The sequence below is a fragment of the Epinephelus lanceolatus genome, chromosome 20 (genome assembly GCF_041903045.1).
Source record: "Epinephelus lanceolatus isolate andai-2023 chromosome 20, ASM4190304v1, whole genome shotgun sequence".
NCBI lineage: Eukaryota > Metazoa > Chordata > Actinopteri > Perciformes > Serranidae > Epinephelus > Epinephelus lanceolatus.
Window position 1 is genome coordinate 1,173,171 of NC_135753.1, and position 20,611 is coordinate 1,193,781.

Here is a 20,611-nt window from a genome sequence, read left to right on the forward strand (position 1 = left end):
TAATAATGGCAAACACATATACATGCCTTTTGGATTTTTTATTCCTTATTCCATGTCCGCCTGTAATTCATGTGTGTTTAGGTGTATACATTTTTTAAAAGGAGCAAGGTACTGATGAAATCCTAGCTGCATTGTGTGCAGCAACTGTCTGTGAACATTCAGTCCAAATTTGGTGACATTCTGATCATTATTTCCCAAGATTCATGTGATAAGGCAGACACTGTCCCTTTTGGAGAAGCCTCAATTTTGACTATTTTCAATTCTGGGGAGGACCCAAAGATCATCCAAAAAATTTTATTAAGCTACTACATAGGCAGGTTTATCATACCAAAATGTAAACTAGAGACATAGAGGAAGTCAAAAATACCAGAATTGTTTGTTCCCTTTAAGTGATACCAATTTGTGAAAATTAGCCCCTTGGCCCCTGGACTAATTCTAGTGTAACCACTGCATCTGCTTCCAGTCTATCTTTTGTAAGTAGTGCTAGCAACTAGTGATATGTAAAGTATTTTTGAGTGTAGACCAACTAAGCATTTTGTGTTTGTTTCCTTGTAGCACAACATAATGCTGCAGAGGAGAAGAGACGGTGTGAGACCTGACATGCCCACTGCTGCAGAGAGGCAGGAGATGCTAACTGCTATCGGAGGCAAACCTTACTGAGAGTCAGCAGGGTCACACAGACACTGTGAAGAGCAGTGGGCCCAAGCCAGTACATTCTGATGATGCCACCACATTGCATTGGCCAGGTGTATACTGTGATGCAAGGCCTGACCTGTCACAGAGACAAGATACAAGATTCTTTGTTGAGGTTTATTAATAATATGACATCAGCTGTTACAGCTTGAAAAAGTTAAAGAGCTTTTGAAGATTTTTTGTTTTGGTTTAAAGTAAAAAGTCCTGTACATGTATTATTATGGTATCACTAATCTGATTTTTCACTGATGTCACACCTGCTGAGATCCTGGTATGTGTTGTTGTCATCATGAATATTCAAGGAGACATGACTGAACCCATGGGTTCAAATATATGATCTGTTTCAAGGACTACTTCATCTATGAAATATAAAGCAAGCTGGGTACTAACTCAACTTACCAACATGGTGAAGTGTGCACATTGTGATGGGCATCTATCATCTGTCTGTCCTCAATAAAAATGAATTATTTAGATTTATTTGCCACCCCTTTCTGTTTCTGTAGATCATACTTCTTGCGATGTTTTGTTTTTGTTTAATCCTCATACATGAATTCTGTCCTGTGTCATTCTAAGTGTGACTCCATTACACCTCACTGTCAGTATCACCAAAGTGCTGTCAGAGAACCAATTAACCATGTGTTTTTAGGTTGATGATCATTGCGCCAGGCCAGTTAAACACATTTGTTTCCGATCTCTTATATTGGAAACGGATATGTGAACCTATCCTTTAAAACAATAAACAAGAACTGTCAAAATGTGTCAGTATTTTTCTGTAATCATTTATTTATTGTAAAGAATCAAGTTATTAAGCATTGTTGTCATGTACATCATCACTTAACAAATTATATTTACATTTTCACACAGCTGTGTGTGTTAAGAAACATATATCATAATGACTGTACAAGATACAGGTGAAGCCTAAAACAGGGTTCCTGCAGATCCTATAAAAGTCTAGAAGCCATTAAATCCATTAATTTAAAAAGAGGCCTTAGTTATATTCATTATAACATAACTCACCAAATGTTTCTTGCGATTAAGTCTTGCAGATCAGGATAGTGGAACCAACAACACTCATGTTTATTTTCTGGCAGGGATGCTCAGAGCAGAGGATCCAGTGTCTGCTAGGGACAGGGAGAAGTGCAAAGTAAAGAAAAATTGACCATTGAACTAAGATTTTGTGGCATGGCTGGAGGTCATAAGTGATGACAGATTGGGATTACTTCTGTATGAGTGTATACTTTGTATTTCAGAAAAAATCGCGAAACATATTATTTGATAAAATACAGGACAGTTTTATCAATCTCTTCTACATTAGAAGATCCACGTAGTTTTGTTGGACAAAAATCCTTTATGGTGATTGTGAGATGGAAATCAAGGCAGTGGAGTTCCACATGCTAAGTGAGAAAGACAAAATGTAGGTAACTGTAGGAACCCTGTAAAAGTGGTCCCACCCTCAGGTAAATTTGGAGAACAGACTGGCTATATTGTATTGAATGCAGAGGAAGTCTATAAACAGCACTCTGGCATATGGCTTTATCTTCTTTGTGTCCTGTTTGATAAAAACGTGCATGAGTGTAGCAACAGCATCTTAAGCGCTGCGCTCTTACTTGTATGGTTCTAGTTTATCCTGTATAGACTGACCAATGAGTGTCTGAATGGTGATCCTCTCCAGCCCATTCTCACTCCAAAGTTGAAAAATCCTGCTAAAATCCACTTTTCACAGTGGTATGATATGCTGTCAGGCAGCGTCAGTTCATAACACACCCAGAGGGAACCTAATACACCAATGGTCATCTGGGCAGCACCAGTCATATTTTTTACTAAACCAAACCATGTGCTTTTATTGATGTCCTGGTGTTAGTTTTGGCATCCTGGAACATCAGCAACAGACACAGCAGGATATTTAGGCATAGTATGTAGATGTGAAAGTCCACTGACAAAGCAGCGATGTGTGACAATTTGGGATGGAAACTTGTTCTCTCTTTTGCTTCAATTAATACAGAGGTTAGGGTCACATGTCTAAAGTCATTGCGCTCATTGTGGCATGGTCTGTTAAGGATTGGAATGGTGTGAAGGTTTCCAGACTGCAGGGACAGTGTGTGGTGTGTATAGTGAATGCTGGAAAATGAGCTGCCACACTGGGGCTAGCTCCTCAGTGTATGTCCTCAAAATAGAGGCATTGATGCTGGCAGGGCCAGTGGACTTCCGTGCATCTGTTAGTGCTCCCACCTGTTTCAGTACAAGTGATCAAGGTGAATTGTTAATTTCCAGAGGCCAGATCATCATTAGACACAAATGACTCACAATGTTTATGTGGCATACCTGTCATTTTTTCCTTATTTTCCAAGTTTTTGATAAGATAAACTTTATTGTCCCTCAAGGGAAATTCGTCTTGGGCAGTATAGTGCAAACAGCTGCAATATTCACATACATACATACATACATACATACATACAATCAACACAGACAAGTTGCCAACATAGTGCGCTGACTGTGTTACAGTTGCAGACTACTGTTGCAAGAGTAGTGCAACCGTTTCCCTTGTTTGTAAGGTTACAAACAAGGGAACTACAGGTATTGCACTGGCCTATCTCAAAGTGCAAGTGAGTGCATATAAAACAGATAAATACAGGGGTCAAATAAAAACACCAGTAAAGCAGGGTCTCCAGCCTTGAATACCTCCTCTTCTGTGTGCATCCTTTGCTGTCCTGAGTTTGCCTCTCAGCGCCTTGTCTCTGTTTTGCAGCTCCATGGTGTTCTTGCTTTTAATAGCTAATTTTCTTAGGTTAATGTCTTTGCTAATGTAGATTTTGCTATTGTTTTGCTATTATTATTATTATATTTTTATGGGGATGATAGACTGTACACAGAAGTCGGTGTAATCTGTTGTCACTGTGCATTTTGTGCCTCCCAGTTTGTGCAGTCAAAGCAGGCTCCTAACTGATCTTTGTTACTCTGAGTCCACTGTTGTACCACCTTGTTCTCAGGGCTTTCTGCTCTTTAACTTGGTTTTATAGGTTGGGATAAGATGCACCATCATATGGTTCTTGTTCCACATCTCACAACCTGCTGAAATCCTGGCAGCTCCAGGTTGCAGCTGTTGAGATATCCCAGAACAATGGCAGGGGCATCAGGGAATTGCTGTTGCAGATTGTGCACACATTCTGCTATTGAAGCAGCGGCAACTTTGCCAAATGCAGCCATATTCTCGGGGAGATATAAAGGTCTCAACCCAGTGCAAAGAATGAACCAAAATTTGTTCTGAAAGAAGTTACTCTAAATACTACATTGCTATGGTTGCCAGCATTTGACACAATTGACCATCAAATTCTGCTACAGAGACTGGAACATTTAATTGGCCTAAAAGGTTCTGCACTAAGCTGGTTTAAATCTTATTTATCTGATCGTTTTCAGTTTGTTCACATTCATAATGAATCATCCTTACGTACTAAAGTTTGTTTTGGAGTTCCGCAAGGTTCTGTGCTCGGACCAATCCTATTTACTCTATATATGCTTCCTTTAGGTAACATCATTAGAAAATCACTCTGTAAATTTCCATTGTTATACGGATGATACACAGTTGTTGTATCTATCAATGAAGCCAGAAGAAAGTAATCAATTACCTAAACTTCATAACTGCCTTAAAGACATAAAAACCTGGATGAACACCAATTTCCTGATGTTAAATTCAGACAAAACTGAAGTTATTGTTCTTGGCCTCAAACAACTCAGAGACTCTTTATCTGATGACATAGTTTCTCTAGATGGCATTGCTCTGGCCTCTAGCACTACCGTAAGAAACCTCGGAGTAACATTCCATCAAGATTTGTCTTTTAATTCTCATTTAAAACAAACCTCACGGACTGCATTTTTTCATCTGCGTAATATTGCGAAAATTAGGCCTATCCTGACCCGAAAAGATGCAGAAAAATTGGTCCACGCTTTTGTTACCTCAAGGCTGGATTACTGTAACTCTCTATTTTCAGGTAGCTCTAGTAAGTCCTTAAAAACTCTCCAGCTAATTCAGAATGCAGCAGCATGTGTACTAACAGGAACTAAGAAACAAGATCATATTTCTCCTGTTTTAGCTTCTCTGCACTGGCTCCCTGTAAAATCCAGAATTGAATTTAAAATCCTACTGTTAACTTATAAAGCTCTAAATGGTCAAGCTCCGTCATATTTTAGAAAGCTCATAGTGCCATATTATCCCACCAGAACTCTGCGCTCGGAGAATGCAGGGTTACTCGTGGTCCCTAAAGTCTCCAAAAGTAGATCAGGAGCCAGAGCCTTCAGCTATCAGGCTCCTCTCCTTTGGAATCATCTTCCTGTTGCGGTCCGGGAGGCAGACCCCATCTCCACATTTAAGACTAGACTTAAGACTTTCCTCTTTGATGAAGCTTATAGTTAGGGCTGGCTCAGGCTTGCCCTGTACCAGCCCCTAGTTTGGCTGACTTAGGCCTAGTCTGCCAGAGGACGCCCTATAATACACTGGGCACCCTCTCTCTATCTCTCTGTCTCTCTCTCTCTTGTGTCCTATTACTGCATCTCTCTCTCTCGGCCATTCTGGATGTCACTAACGCTTCTTCTCCGGAGCCTTTGTGCTCCACTGTCTCTCAGGTTAACTTGTATTGCAGTGGTGCCTGGATAGTGTGACATGTGTGGTTGTGCTGCTGCCATGGTCCTGCCAGATGCCTCCTGCTGCTGCTGTTATCATTAGTCATACTTCTACTGTTATTATACACATATGATTATTGTCACACATGTATACTATCAGATATTAATATATACTTTCAACATATTGTACCGCAGTAACCAGAACTATAATTATAATATCATTACTTTCATTAATGTTGTTGTAAGCTACTGTCATTACTGTCTGTCCTGCATCTCTCTCTGTCTCTGTCTCTCTCTCTTTCTGTCTCATTGTGTCATACGGATTAATGTTAATTTATTATGCTGATCTGTTCTGTACGACATCTATTGCATGTCTGTCCGTTCTGGAAGAGGGATCCCTCCTCAGTTGCTCTTCCTGAGGTTTCTACCATTTTTTTTCCCCGTAAAAGGGTTTTTTTTGGGGAGTTTTTCCTTATCCGCTGTGAGGGTCCAAAGGACAGAGGGATGTCGTATGCTGTAAAGCCCTGTGAGGCAAAATGTGATTTGTGATATTGGGCTTTATAAATAAAATTGATTGATTGATCTGTCTGTTAAATGCGAAACAATTTATCTCAGGTGTCAAAATCACTATGATCAAATAAAGTATGTGCTGACAACACCATTAGTTTCCTAGTTTGATATGAAGTGTCCCTCACAGAGTGTGAAGGGCTTAATTACCTTGTGACTGGATGGCGATAGCTTGTAGTAGCATTATTATCTTAACTGGTGTGATTGACAGAAAAGGCCAAATTTGTATTATTATTTATACACATATACTGTATACGGGGCATTCTACCGAATGTGTGCAAAGTTGGGCTGGAAATATTTTGAAATTTTGTATGTTTTATTTCCAAAACTTTGTCCCTATATATATTGTACCATATGTAAAGGTCACATATCTAGTAAAATGACTGTAAATTTTTATATTGTATTTTCAGACTGTTTTGGAATGTTTTTCCTCTCCCAAAATTTGTCACTACTGAAACATATAGTGTTATATTATACAAAAAAATATATATCAACCTGTTATGCTTGTTCCTTCCCTTGTTTAAAGATTTAAATTTTTACAAATTTTGACTGAAGGTTTTCACAATTAAATCTATAAAAATTAATATTTTAAAAATTTCGAAGTTCAAATTATAGAATTCTTCAAAATCTAAATGCAATCTTTCTTTGTAAAATGCATAATGCTGATCAGATTGATTTCAGAGTTAATTGATGAAACAACATAAATGTAACCGATTAGCATCATAATACTTTAGTTGATAACTCAATATACTTTATTTTTTCACAAAACACCCAGTGTTTCGGTAGTGACTGCACTGTTTCGGTAGTGACGATTATTCTGTTTTTAAGGTTGCATCATATTTCCTCAAATGTATGCCTTATGGTGGGAATTACAAATTCAAAGACAAATGTTTTGTGGTCAATAAAGCAATTTAATTTTTGAGAGGGCAGAGCAGAGTAGAGTAGAGTAGAGCGGAACAGAATAGAGCAGAGCATAGTAGAGTAGAGTGGAGAAGAGTATAGTGGAGCAGAGTATAGTAGAATAGAGCAAAGTAGAGCAGAGTATAGTAGAGTAGAGCAGCATAGAGTAGAGCAGAGAAGAGCAAAGTAGAGCAGAATATAGTAGAGTAGAGCAGAGTAGAACAGAGCAGAATAGAGTAGAGAAGAGTAGAGTATAGAGTAGAGCAGAGTAGGGTAGAGAAGAATAAATTATAGAGTAGACCAGAGTAGAGTAGAGCAGATTATAGAATAGAGCAGAGTAGAGTAGAGCAGAGCAGAATAGAGTAGAGCATAGTAGAGTATAGAATAGAGCAGAGCAGAATAGAGTAGAGTAGACCAGAGTAGAGCAGAGCAGAATAGAGTAGAGCATAGTAGAGCAGAGCAGAATAGAGTAGAGTAGAGCATAGTAGAGTAGAGCAGAGAAGAGTATAGTAGAGCAGAGTATAGTAGAGTAGAGCAGAGTAGAACAGAGCAGAGTATAGTATAGTAGAGCAGAGTAGAACAGAGCATAGTATAGTAGAGCAGAGTAGAACAAAGTAGAGCAGAGTAGAACAGAACAGCGTATAGTATAGTAGAGCAAAGTAGAACAGGGTATAGTATAGTATAGTATAGTAGAGCAGAGTAGAACAGAGCAGAGTATAGTATAGTATAGTAGAACAGAGTAGAGCAGAGTAGGATAGAGCAGAGTAGAGTAGAGAAGAGAAGAGTAGAGTATAGAGTAAAGCAGAGTAGAGTAGACCAGGGTAGAGTAGAGCAGACAAGAGCAAGACTTTGGACCACAAAATTATGGGGTTTAACGGCTGACCATTCCATTTTGTCACTTTGGCACATGTTTGAAGAGTTGTTCACACAGAAAAACATAATATTTTGCATAAACCCCCCAAATTTTTACATAATTGAAGAGAACGTGTTTGGTAGTGACAACTTTAAAAGTTACACACTGATTATCAGACTTTGGAAGACATTTATTTAAAAAATGATGGGAGTCAGCGACTTACCATGCAGCCATCTGGAACGGGGGTGCAGTGCTACCCCCGTTCTCAGAAATTCAGGGGTGTGGCTAAAATCCAGACTCAACCACAGCATTAAAACTCTTGTGTTTCGGTAGTGACATGAAAACAAGGGACACTATTTTTTTTAGCATAGTTTCTTAATTTAAAAATTAATCCCACAATACATATAAATCTTTCAACTTCTGTTTAAACTTAATCACAAAGATGTTTTAAATTACACTTTTGAAAAAAATATGAAAAATGTTTTAAGTGTTACTTACATGAATTGAATTTTAGAGGTCAGGGTTGGGGACAGCTACTTCCCAATAAAAAGTACCCTGTATATGGTGATTTTGTATATATTTAGCTTATCACTTTTTCATTTAATGTCCTGGGTTTAAATAGGTCATAACATAATCTTTGTAAATATCTATGTCTGAATACTCAATTTTATTATTTTTGTTGTTTTTTTGGTAAGGGACAGCACTTTGCACAAAATTGGTAGAATGCCCCATACACATATTTTATATTTTTTAATCTTTAATTTTCTTTGATTCAAGCAACATTGTCACCTTCCTTTTTCTGTCTGTGCTTTGAGCTGCTGTGGTGTGAATTTCCCAAGTGTGGGATTAATAAAGTTTTATTTTATCATATCTCTTATCTTAAAATTCTATAATGAATCCTTGATGGGATTACTTTTTTTAATATAGATTTTATTTTGATTTTTCCATTCAGAGGAAGAGGTGAAGAGTTACAGTTGATGTTCCCCACTATGAACTCTTCCTCCTCATTCCCACCTCCCCTCCCTTCCATGGTCCACATACATACATGTACACTAAACTAGCAAAGACCAGACAAAACTACTGTCTTAAATAGACTGTACAAACAGACAAACCAATAAACAGAATGGGACAAACAGGGAAAAAAAACTGTGTGCAAGATGCGAGTTTATAAAGTCAGATTGTAAATTCTCTTCTTTAATAACTTATTTCTATAATAATGGTAGTTTAAGGTTTAACTCAAGCAAAGGACAGTGTTCCTACAAATGTCATGAAAGGGGACCAGGTTATTTGAGGGAGGCATTGTTGATTTCCAGTTGAGTAGATTGATCTTGGAGATTAGATGCTTCCCATGCGGTTAAGATTGGTGATATATCGAGTTGACTGAGGGAATACAAGGGAAGGACAGAAAGTGCTTTTTGGCAAAGCCCTGGTTTTGCAGTGTGACCCCAAAGTGTGATATAATACTTTTTTTACATATGTAATCAAATGTAATGAAAATATTATAAATAAATAAGTCAGAGAAAAAAAATTAAGAGCATCTGTTTGCCACAACTTAAATGCTGAGTCTATTTGTGATGGTAGGAAAAGATGGTTGTTTGATAGCGGAGAAAAAATGCTAAGATTGAAATGCCTTTTAAATTGTTCCCAGATTCTAAGGGAGTTTTAAACAATGGATTCTGCAATGTGGATATCTGAATTTGGAGGTAGTGGAGAGGTCAGGAGTGATGCAGGGGAAAATGGGATGCTGGACTGTAGCTCCATGAGTGACCAAATTGATCCGGGATGGGATTATATACAATCACTGATCTAACTGTTTTTTTGTTTGTTTGTTTGTTTATTTAAGATATTTTTGTGGGCATTTTAGCCTTTAATTGATAGGACAGACAACTGTGAAGGGGGGAGAGAGAGAGGGAGTGACATGCAGCAAAGGGCCACAGGCTAGGGTCGAACCCAGGCTGCTGTGGCAGCAGCCTTGTACATGGGGCACCTGCTCTATCCACTAAGCCACCGACGTCCCACTGATCTCAGTGTTTTGAAAAGAGTAAGGTTATTTCCCTGAGTATGAAAAGCTGTAGTGCACTGTCCTGAATTCAAACTGAATGTTTAATAATAATGTGTTCAGTAATATTTTAAGATAAAATTAGATAAACATTTATTAATCCCCAGAGGGAAATTCAGACACGAGAGCACAAGAAAGGAAGCAAAGAATGAATAATTACAAGGTTTATCCTACTATATCATTACGAAAACTCTGTCTGTGTGTGTGTCTGTCTGTCTGTGTCTCTGTTCCACGTTTTTCTCCTGACTGACTTGGTCAATCCATGTGAAATTTGGCACAGTGGTAGGGGGTAATGGGAGGATGCGAATGAAGCAATATTACATCAACTGGCCAAAGGGGGGGCGCTATAGCAACCGATTGAAATTGCAAACTTTGAACGGGCATATCTCATGCCCCGTATGTCGTAGAGACATGAAACTTTGCACAGAGATGCCTCTCCTCATGAGGAATAAATTTCTCTCAAGAACCTGTAGAAGCAGAATTCAAGGCCTGGAGCTGGGCCAGAAGGCTCGCGACCTTGTTCGCTACTTCCCGAACAAACTTACTTTGTGTAAGTAAGTAAGTGTCTATAACTCAAATACTCAGAGGTCAAAGAATCACTGGAGACACATAGAATCAGGTGCAACTGAGTTTAATGTGCACGCAGGCAACAGCACAATACAACTCATGAGTCAAGCTCCAGAGCAGGACTGAAGTTTCTCCTTCTGTGCATCCCCCATTTATAGCTGGTGAAGATTCTGTTGAGTCTCCACCTTTTTTCTTTCTTTCTTTTTTTTTTTTTAAGTGACTTTTTACTTTATTATATTCAATAAAATTGTATGTTCCTTTTTTTTTTTTTTTTTTTCTACTTGTCTGCATTGGTCTTCATAGCTTAGCGCCACAAAAGGGTGTAAGCTTCTTGTGAAGATTGATGCACTGTTAATCTTGCAGTCAAGTATTTTATACCCATAATGCGTGGTTGTGACCGTCACCCACCCTCCCTGGAGACTAGCCTAACAGCCTTTATTGGAAAAACTTCCTAATATGAGCCAGAGAGGGCCGTGATACACCAAAGTGTGTCAAGGGGAAAGTAAGGAAACAAGCAAGGGGGAGGGGGCAGGTGCTTAAGTCCTGAGTTATATAGTGACAGTGCATGCGGAGAAGAAGGAGGAAAAACAAACAAACAAATAAACAAACAAACAAAAAAAAAACGGGAGAAACAGGCAGTGTAGCTGATGTATTGTGGCCTTGAGGTGGTTGTGCTCCATGCAGATTATCAAAAATGAACATATACATGTCTACTATACTGTACTGAAAAACAAAACAAAAGAGAAGTCTATACTGAACACCAAAAATATGAGAGTCTTGGTGGAGGGGGAAAGCCAGATTATAGAGAAGAGTTGCCAGCACGGTGTGGTAGGTTTGAGAAGCAAGTGGGCCCCTTTGGAGTGATCCCATCGGTTCTTTGCGATGCGTCACGGAGCTGAAGTATCGAACATGCATGCGTGTATTTGAACCCTCCCAATGTGTTTATGAAAACCATCACCAGGGTCCAGGGCCAGCCCTGCAGGGGAAGGGGGGCGGTATGGCACCCCAAGACCGCAGGAGCGCCCAGACCCCAAGACCAGGGAGCCGCAGAGGCCGCAGGACACCACACAGGCCCAAGGACCCGGGGCGGCAATGGCCGGCACCCCCAGAGAGCCAGAGACACACCCCAGATAGGCGGGGCAGGAGGGCCCGCCCACCCACCGCCCGACGCGGGACTGCGAAGGGCCACCCGCCTGAACCCCCCAGGACGGGCCCCCACCAACACACAGGAGAAATCGGCCCGCCACTAGCAGTCAATCCCCCATCGGGACCCCCTAGCAGAGGGCCCAAAAACCACAGCCGGTCAGGAGGCAGAACCCCGGCAGGAACCCACAGAGCCCCCAGGGCGCCACCCGGCCCACCCGCCACAGGGCCACGGGACCCCCCAGACACCGGGAACCCAGCAACACCACCATGATGTAAATGGGCTCCCTGGCTCCAACCATCAGCCCAGGAGGGCCAGGCCCCACGAGCCACGCCATGCGTATCTACAGTGTGTGTAAACCCACCACCCCCCCTCTTACTATGATTCTCCGATCCCTGACGGAGAAACATTAACCCTACACCGTGAATGTGAATGTGAGTGCCCATAAGTGTGATGTGGTGCATTACAATTGAGGGACATAGGAGACAGGTGGGGGCAAGGCTGATGGCTACAGCACACTGCTGTCCTGCAGCCCGTGCAGCCATAGGCACCTGGAACCTGTTCCCATCTGTCCCACAAGATGTAGGTGTATGTGGTGCTTTAAAATTGGAGAACAGATAAGGATGGGCCGGGGGGCAGCGTGGAGGGCTACCGGACACCACTGTCCCATGGCCTGCCCCATCATGAAGCCCCCCAATCCATCAGCGGTCTGCACCTCGAAGAGTGAGTGTATGTGGTGCATTAAAACTGTGGAATGTGTGGTGAGTGAACTAAATGTGGTTTAGGAGGCCAGGTCAGTGTAGGCCCGGCCCGAGGGCTGGAGGGATGGATGGGAGGGGCTAGAAGGTGGCGCCAACCAGACCCCGGCGCCGCGAGGCCCTCAGCGCCCATGGACAGCGGGCCAGGCAGGCCTCAAGGAAACCCAACGGGCCCCCACCCAACTCCGCCCCCCAAGCAACTGCAGCATCAGGCCCCCGCAATGGTCCCGACCTGGGCCACACTGCCCGCAACAAATCGACCCCCAGCAGAAGGACAAGGCGCGCCACCAGGGTGCATGGACGACGGGCCCCACCCAGCCCCCCCGAACCCTGACGCGCAGGAGCACAGGCCAACCCGCAACCCCGCCAGTACCTCCCAGACCGCCACAGACCCAAAGCCAGACCCCCAGCCCATCCGACCCGCCCCCCACCGCCGGCCACACACAAACGGGCAGGCCCACACTGCGCAGCACCAGAACACCCCCCGTGGGCAGCACCCAGCCCCCACACCAGGTCCCCCAGCCCGGGGGAGGACCCCGGGCCTGCCCGAGGCCGGGAGAGAGGAGCAGGGAGGGACGGGGAGAGGGGGGAGGGAGGAGGGAGGGGGAAGGGCGGGAGCGGAGCGAAGGGGGGGGGGAGGAGGAGCCCACCCACCCCGCACCACCAGGGGCAGAAACAGCCCCCCAGGGGGGACCAGCCACGCCACCCCAGGCCCAGGGAGCACGAGAAGACCCTGCCCCGCCCAGGCACACAGGGCGAGCAGTCCAGACGCACCTGCCCCCAGGGGAAACCGCCCGGCCCTGCGATCCCCCACAGAGCCAGAGAGCAGGCCCGGAGATAGAGGGATTAGGGGTTACATCATTAACAGAAACACATTACATATTACACAACAGTCTTTCTTGAGTTGTAATATTTATATGTACAGGTGGCATATGCTCACAGGCTGAGTGGCACTATACAGACACGTTTAGTGAGTGAATAAATGGTGACCATTTTTCTGTAAAGTATGTTAATTGGTTTCTGTGGCCAGCAGATATTTTCTCCAGCGAAATATGTTCTACAAGGAGATTCAGCCAATGGTTGATGTTGAAGGTCTGTTTATCTTTCCAATTGACTAGGATTGTTTTCTTGGCAATGGCGAGAGGTACAAGAAGAGAGTTGCAGTGGCTGTTTGGGAGGTCAATTGTCATCAGGTCACCAATTAAGCACAGGTTGGGAGACAATGGGACCCTGCAAAATGGAGGAGAGTTTTTGAGTGACTGTTGACCAGAAGTGCTGGACGGGTGAACATAACCACAACCGCATGAAAGTAGGTGTCTGCAGTGTTCTGAGTACACTGAGTGCATGTGGCAGATTGACTAAAGCCCATTCTATTCATCTTTTGTTGGGTGATGTGTGTTCTGTGGAGTACTTTAAATTGGATAAGTTGTATATTAGTGTGTCTTGTCATCTTAAATGTATTTTTGCATATCTGAGTCCAGAAGTCAGGGTCCGGTGATACACCCAGCTCTTTTTCCCATTTTAAAATTGGTAAATGTATAGAACTGGTCTTTGACAGTAATTTATAAATCTTAGAAAGGTTCTTCTTATTACTCGGAGAAAGCTTTGTAATATGTTTGGCAAATTCTGGTGGCTGCAAATTGTCCTGAGGTGCTGGAATTCTCCTCTTGATTGTTTTTATCAATTGTAAATATTGTAGAAAATTGCCATTTCTTATTTCAAAAGTTTGAAATAAGTTTGTGTATGTCATAAGTATATTGTCTTGGAAAAGGTGATGGAGATGAGTTACTCCCTTCATCTCCCATGTGCTAAAATGGAGAGGTCTTTTGTTAATTTCAAAATCCAGGTTGTGCCAAATTGGAGAGAGCAAGCAAGGTTCTATCGGAGAGTTTGTGATTTCTAGTGTTTTCCACCAGGATTATAAGGTGGAAGCAATCATTGGGTTCTTAAAACAGTCATGACGTCTGAGTGTAGTGGTGATAAACGGGAGGTCAGAGAGTTTTATATTGTTGCAGTCTGCCTGTTCTAGTTCGAGCCAGGAGTTGTAGTCTTTGTTAGGATATAACCATTTCAATAGGTATTATAGCTGGTTAGCTAAATAGTAATGTTTAAAGTTAGGAGCGTCCAATCCCCCTTCCAATTTGTTTTTCTGAAGGGTGCTTAGGCTAATTTTTGCTGTTTTGTTCTTTGAGTAGAATTTTATAATTGCAGAATCTAATGACAGGAACCATTTCGATGTGGGTGTGAATGGAATCATGGAAAAAAAATAGTTAATTTGGGGTAGAATTTTCATTTTAACTGTGGCTATTCGTCCCAGGAGGGAGATGGGAAGATTATTCCAGCGCTTCAGGTCACCACAGATCTTATCTAGCAGTGGGCTAAAGTTCAGGTGGACCAGGTCTGATAGTTTGGGTGAAATATTTATGCCAAGATATCTTATGTTGCCCACAGGGAGAGAAAATTTTTGGTCTGCAGGATTCCAAGAGTTCTCCGTTATTGGCAGTATTGTCGATTTGGACCAGTTGATGGAGTAGTCTGAAAGTTTAGAAAAATTTGTTATGAGATTAAATACTTCATGTAAAGACGATTTCGGTTCTTGTAGATAAAGTAAAATGTCGTCAGCATATAGATTAATTTTGTGCTCTGAATTGGCGGAATGGATACCTATGATCTTGCTGTTCTGACGGACTGCCATAGCCAATGGTTCGATGAATATTGCAAACAGTAGAGGTGAGAGTGGGCACCCTTGTCTGGTTCCTCTCTGCAAAATGAAGCTTTTAGATGTGATCCCGTTGGTGGTGACTGTGGCCTTAGGGGAATTATATAAGGCTGATACCCACTGGATAAATGACTCTCCAAAGCCAAATCCACTCAGGGTGGCAAATAGGAAGGACCAGTTGACCTTGTCGAATGCTTTTTCTGCATCAAGTGACAGAATAATTGCTTTTGTATTAACACGTTGTACTTTACTTATCAGATTAAGAACTCTTCTGACATTATTACTTGAGTGTCTGCCATTAATGAATCCCGTTTGATCATTATGAATTATTGATGCGATTATCTTCTCCAGTCTAGAAGCAAGTGCCTTTGAGATAATTTTGATATCACTGTTGATTAGTGATAGAGGACGGTAGCTAGAAGATAGTGTGGGGTCTTTGTCTGGCTTTAGTAATAATTTGATTGCTGCTGTATTCATGTGAGGTCTTATACCTCCGTTCTTTTTGATCTCTGTCACTGTCCTGATGAAAAGTGGTGAGAAAAATATCTGTTTTCAATTTTGTGACAAAGTCCATCACTTTAATTTTTTTCGCCTGTGAGCGGATGCCATGTACATTCCAGGAAACCAAGTTTAGGTGTGACATTCAGTACGTTTACATGCACAGTTTAATTCCACTTTTAATCGGAATGAAAGGCCATTCCGATTAAAAGTGGTCATGTAAACGGTCATTCTGATTGAAAAACGGTCATTCCGATTGAAAATTAAATCCGATTAAAGGGGGTGGTTTATTCCATTCGTCATTCCGAATGAAAGAATTTTGTGTGCATGTATACACTCATTCCTCTTTAAGTTCATTCCGGTCTTTCTGCGCATGCTCGTTTCCTTGCCCTTCTGGCGCGATGACGTATATAGCGCGCATAGCAACGGGCTGCATAACAACGGGCTGAGATAGAGCAGTCGGACTTGTTGCACTCACCGGTTTCCATTCGCCACAGCACGGTCTTCTATCTCCCTTCTTCGACCTTCTACCTCCCTTCTCCTCCTCAACAGATGAAGCATTAGCAGAACAAGGTTGTTGTTGTACTGCTGCTTCAAGAATATAAGCAAAACATGCCCGAAAAAGGCACTAAGAACGGCGTCGTCAAGCATCTTGTTATCCGGAGCAAGGACTACAGTGTTTTCTTCCGGTAAACGTAAACACGTAACATCTGCCCCGCCCCCTATCCAATCAGAAACGTTCCCTGGCCCAAACCTTGCACAGACCTGAATAAAGGCGATTGAACTGATCTCCCATGTAAACCCTCATTCGGAATGAATATTTCCCATGTAAACTACCTGGAAAGACTTTAATTCCGAATGATTTCATTCAGATTTATTTCATTCCGAATGAGAAGGGGGGGGAGGGACATGAAGGAGGGAAAAAAATAGAGAAGGAAAGGGAGAATACTGGGTGGGGTATGTGAAGTGTACATTCTCACCCTGTGAGATTTTTTTTTTTTTTCCTTTTTGTCCTTTTCACTAAGTCAGTGTTGTGTTCATTATATATACATATATATCCATATATCCACATGTACATACATATACATCTGCATATATACATACATACATACATATATACCAGGGCTGCACGATTAATTGCATTGCAATCGCAGGAATGCTTAATTATCTGTTGCAGGAGAAATGTGTCAGAGTACCATTTTGAATGAAATATACATACATATATTTATTTATTTATTTCAAGAATAGTGCAGCCCCAATATATATATACATGCATACACACATCTTTTGGTCTTTTTATTTTTTTTATTCCTTTTATAATACAATTAAGCTATGGTTCTACTTTGTTTTGTGGTTTTAGGGGCACTTATCTCACTTAGAAGAGCCATGTGGTGGTGGTAGAGTGGCGGAACAGCTGCCCATCTATGTATAATTTGTCGACCACAAGAGAGGTCCTATTTCCCTTCTGCCTGTGCTCTTTTAAAATGGGATATAACACTTTCCGCCTCTCGTTGATTTCCCTGGGGAACTGATCGTTCATACCGAATGAAGTGCCTTTTAGCTCTCTCGTCCTTTACTCTTAACGAGCATTTTCTGCTGATAATGTTGAAAGGTGATGTTGTTGACAGTCTCCGTCGGGATCTTGAGGGCCGTCACCATGAACTTTTTTACCTGGACTTCTGGGTTGTCTGGTGTGCTCTCCGGGATGCCAGAAATGATTAAATTGTCTCTCATGCTTCTGGACTGCACGTCGAGGACAGTTTCCTTCAGGAGTTTATTTTCCTTTTTGAGGAGATCTACATCTGAAGTGACCACCGCTAAGGTGGAGCGGAGTTCAGCGTTGTATTGCTGCAGGTCGCTAATCTGCTGGTAAGTGAACTCCAAGCTTACCTTCAGGTCTTTTATCTCCTGGTGAAACATACCGAGCACTTCTAGCTTCTTGTTGATGGATTCCAAGATGCTAAATTCGGAGGATAATAAGTCTTGTGTATCGGTGGCTGAGTTGGTCTTCTTCCTCTTATTGGGGTTGTCGGCAGGACCCTCCATGACGCACTCGTAGTAGTAATGATCGATAAACTCTTCTAGGTCCTCCACTCTGGCTGATGGTGCAGGCTGGAGTTGTCACCCGTTAGGTAGTTATATTTGTTTGGCTAGTTTGTTGATATCTAATCTAGCAGCTAGGCAGCGCCATGTTGAATCTCAAAATCTCACAGTGGTCTCGCGGTCTCACGCTGCCATCCGGTCTCCACCTTTTTTCTTTAATCCTACCCACTTGAGCTGAACATAACGGTGTCACGGCTCTCCATTCTTCCCTTGAAGCCGGCCTACCCACTTGAGCTTGTACATAATGGGGTCCCAGCTTTCCCTTTTTCCCTTGGAGCCAGTTTTAACCGTGTAAGGCTTTTCTCTGGCAATCTGAGCCCGCCTCCTATTTCCAGGCCATATTAGGCCAAGCTGGAATTCCCCTAACTTTCCACCAATATGTCTGAGCTCATCCTCATGCTTTTTTTTTTTTTTAAAAAAAAGATGCACAGTAAATCCTAGATACTTTCCAGTTCTCAAGTGCTCAATGAGTGTGTGTGTCATGAAAATACATGAAATAATAAACCAGTGTGTGACTGTAAGTGCACAGAGTACATTGCTTTAACACGTATCTTTAAAGGTCAACTTAAAGGTACAGCATAAACACTACAGTAAATGAGTACATTACACCACAAACCCATAACTTCCGGTTATATAGATTTTCTGCCATTTTGAATTTTTTGAAAAACACTTAAAATCGATCTCTTCCTAGGAAGTTTGGTGAACATAATCTAGGGACCAATATCTAAAGTTACCTCTTGGCAAAAGTTGGAAAACTTACTAAAACTATCTAGGCCTAGCTGCCATATCGATTTTTACTATACTTGGTAGATATGTAGAACAGGACGCCTCAAAGTGACTGAAGAAATTTAACTCTAATTGGCAACTGGGTGGCACTATAACAACAGAAAAATGCTTAAAAATGGCTAAAATGAATTGAAACTTTTCATTCGCAACTGGTATCAAACATATAAGCCTCAAATACAGGCATGGAGGGACTTGATTAGTCAAGTACACATCATGGAAAAGATTACATATACAATAAGAAACCAAAGCTATATTGCTAAAAATAGATGGAGAAAATGAAGTGAATACTGTAATCATGTGAATTACAAAAATAATTTCACAGGGTAAAGTACTACATTAGTATTGTTTTCTTGTATTTTTATCTTATTTATTCATTTTTTCTTTATTTTATTTTATTTTTAGTTTCTGTCTTTTTTCTTTATGTGTGTGTTTTGTTGTTAATTTTTTTTAGCTTATTTATTATGTGTCTTTCTACCTCTATGGAATGAACTATTGAAAAGATGTTTGAATTGTTTAAATCTCTATGTATGTAAGAAGTATGCAATTAAATAAAGTGTCTGAAAAAAAAAATGGCTAAAATGCGACCGATTGCTGTGGCTCCCCCGGTGGCTGAATGTTTGTTGTTGTTTTTTTTCAAATTTTTGGTATGACTAAGTCATGGTATGGTATGCTGTACATAATCACAGAAACTGTCAGTGTGTCATTCTGTCAGTCAGTCATTCTGTCTGTCCCCCGTTTTTCTACTCACTGACCTGGTCAATCTATGTGAAACTGCACATAGGCATTAAGGATTGGCATAGGTAGAAGATGACAAAGCTACCAATGGGTATGGACTAGTAGTTCATTATTTTGAAATGTTAATAATAATGCAAACAAATCTTCCAAAGGTTATGGAGATCATAGAGGATTTCTCTAAATTATTAGGTTATAAAATTAATACTGAAACACTGAATTGATGCAGATTAACAAAGGAACTTGTATTCAAGATTTTAAGAATTTTACATGGAAAAAAAGATAAAATAGCTAGGCTGCAATACAAGCTCTGAAAAAACACAACTGTACAAGGATAACTTTCTCTCTTTAATTGACAAATTAAAAAAGAGTATTGACTAATGGTTAAATTTGCCCATAAACTTAACTGGATTTATACGTCTGTTTAAAATGATACAGTTGCCTTAATTTCTTTTATATTTCAAACTATACCATTAATCCCCCCCAAAACATTTCTTTATCTGACTGAATGCCTTACACACCTCTTTTGTCTGGTCTAATAAAGCACATCGGTTGAGTAGAATTCTTCTTCAAAATCCAAGAAATGAAGGAGATCTTAAATTCCCAAATTTAGAATTGTATTTTTATGTCTCACAGTTGTTTTACATAGATTGCATAATTAATGACACAGCTGGAGAACCCTGGATAAATAAATACTGAAAGCAAACAACTAAAGTCTAACAACCTTATTACGTGTCTGTTTACCAAAAACAATATAAAAGTATCCAATTTCATCATAAATAGCACATTAAAATCATGGAATAAAATGAAAAAATATATTAAGAATGCAACTTAATATCCCTAGAACCACAAAACTTATATATATATACAGTGGTGGAAAAAATTTTTTCGGACACCCCATGCATTAGTGAAATACTGCATTAAGAATCACTCTTAGGTGTTCAAGTGCAATTTCTTTTAGTACAGTCACAGCCAAAATACTAAATAAATCCTAAAAAAGCCATTAAAAACTTAAAATTGATTGGTTCCATAAAAATACATAAGAAATTTTGAGTATTGGGTCATTTTGGTACCAGTGATGAAGGTCGTTGTTTTTATTAAAAGACACAATTTTTGTTGCCAAGCTTCGTGTCTACATAAAGCCAGCACATTTGAAAGTTCTTCAGACACAAAAATGGCTAAAACAAGGAACCTAACGTAGGAAACACGCCTGAAGATAAACATTCTCAGCCAGGAAGGGTACAGCTGCCGCCAGATAGCCAGGAAGTGCAGATGCAGTCCTTCAGCAGTTGGATACACTCTGCAGAAATACAGACGAACCAACAGCTTGGAAGACAAACCAAGATCCTGGGCGTCAAACCAAACTGGTGTCCAGTGTTCCACCCGCACTGTACGTGGCCGACTTTTAGATCATGGCTTAAGGTCTTACAAGGCTATCAAGAAGCCCCTGATCAATGAGAGACAGAGGTTAGCCTGGCGTTGTTGGGCCCAGGCACACAAGAACTGGACAGCCAGGAATTGGAAGAAGATTTTGTGGTCAGATGAGTCCAGTTTCCAGCTTTATCTTCCTCCTACTAATGTGAGGGTACGCAGAAGGCCAGGCGAAGCGTTATCTCCA

At 41.1% G+C, this 20,611-nt stretch overlaps 1 protein-coding gene across 1 annotated transcript in view; it reads left to right on the forward strand.

Moving 5' to 3' along the window:
* Positions 1–1,448, forward strand: part of chchd7 (coiled-coil-helix-coiled-coil-helix domain containing 7) — a 29,808-nt gene extending 28,360 nt beyond the window's left edge. Inside the window, exon 4 of the mRNA XM_033639376.2 lies at positions 556–1,448. Coding sequence (XP_033495267.1) covers positions 556–660 — 105 coding nt within the window. The 3' untranslated portion in view covers positions 661–1,448. The remainder of the gene's footprint in view (positions 1–555) is intronic.
* Positions 1,449–20,611: the final 19,163 nt, after the last annotated feature.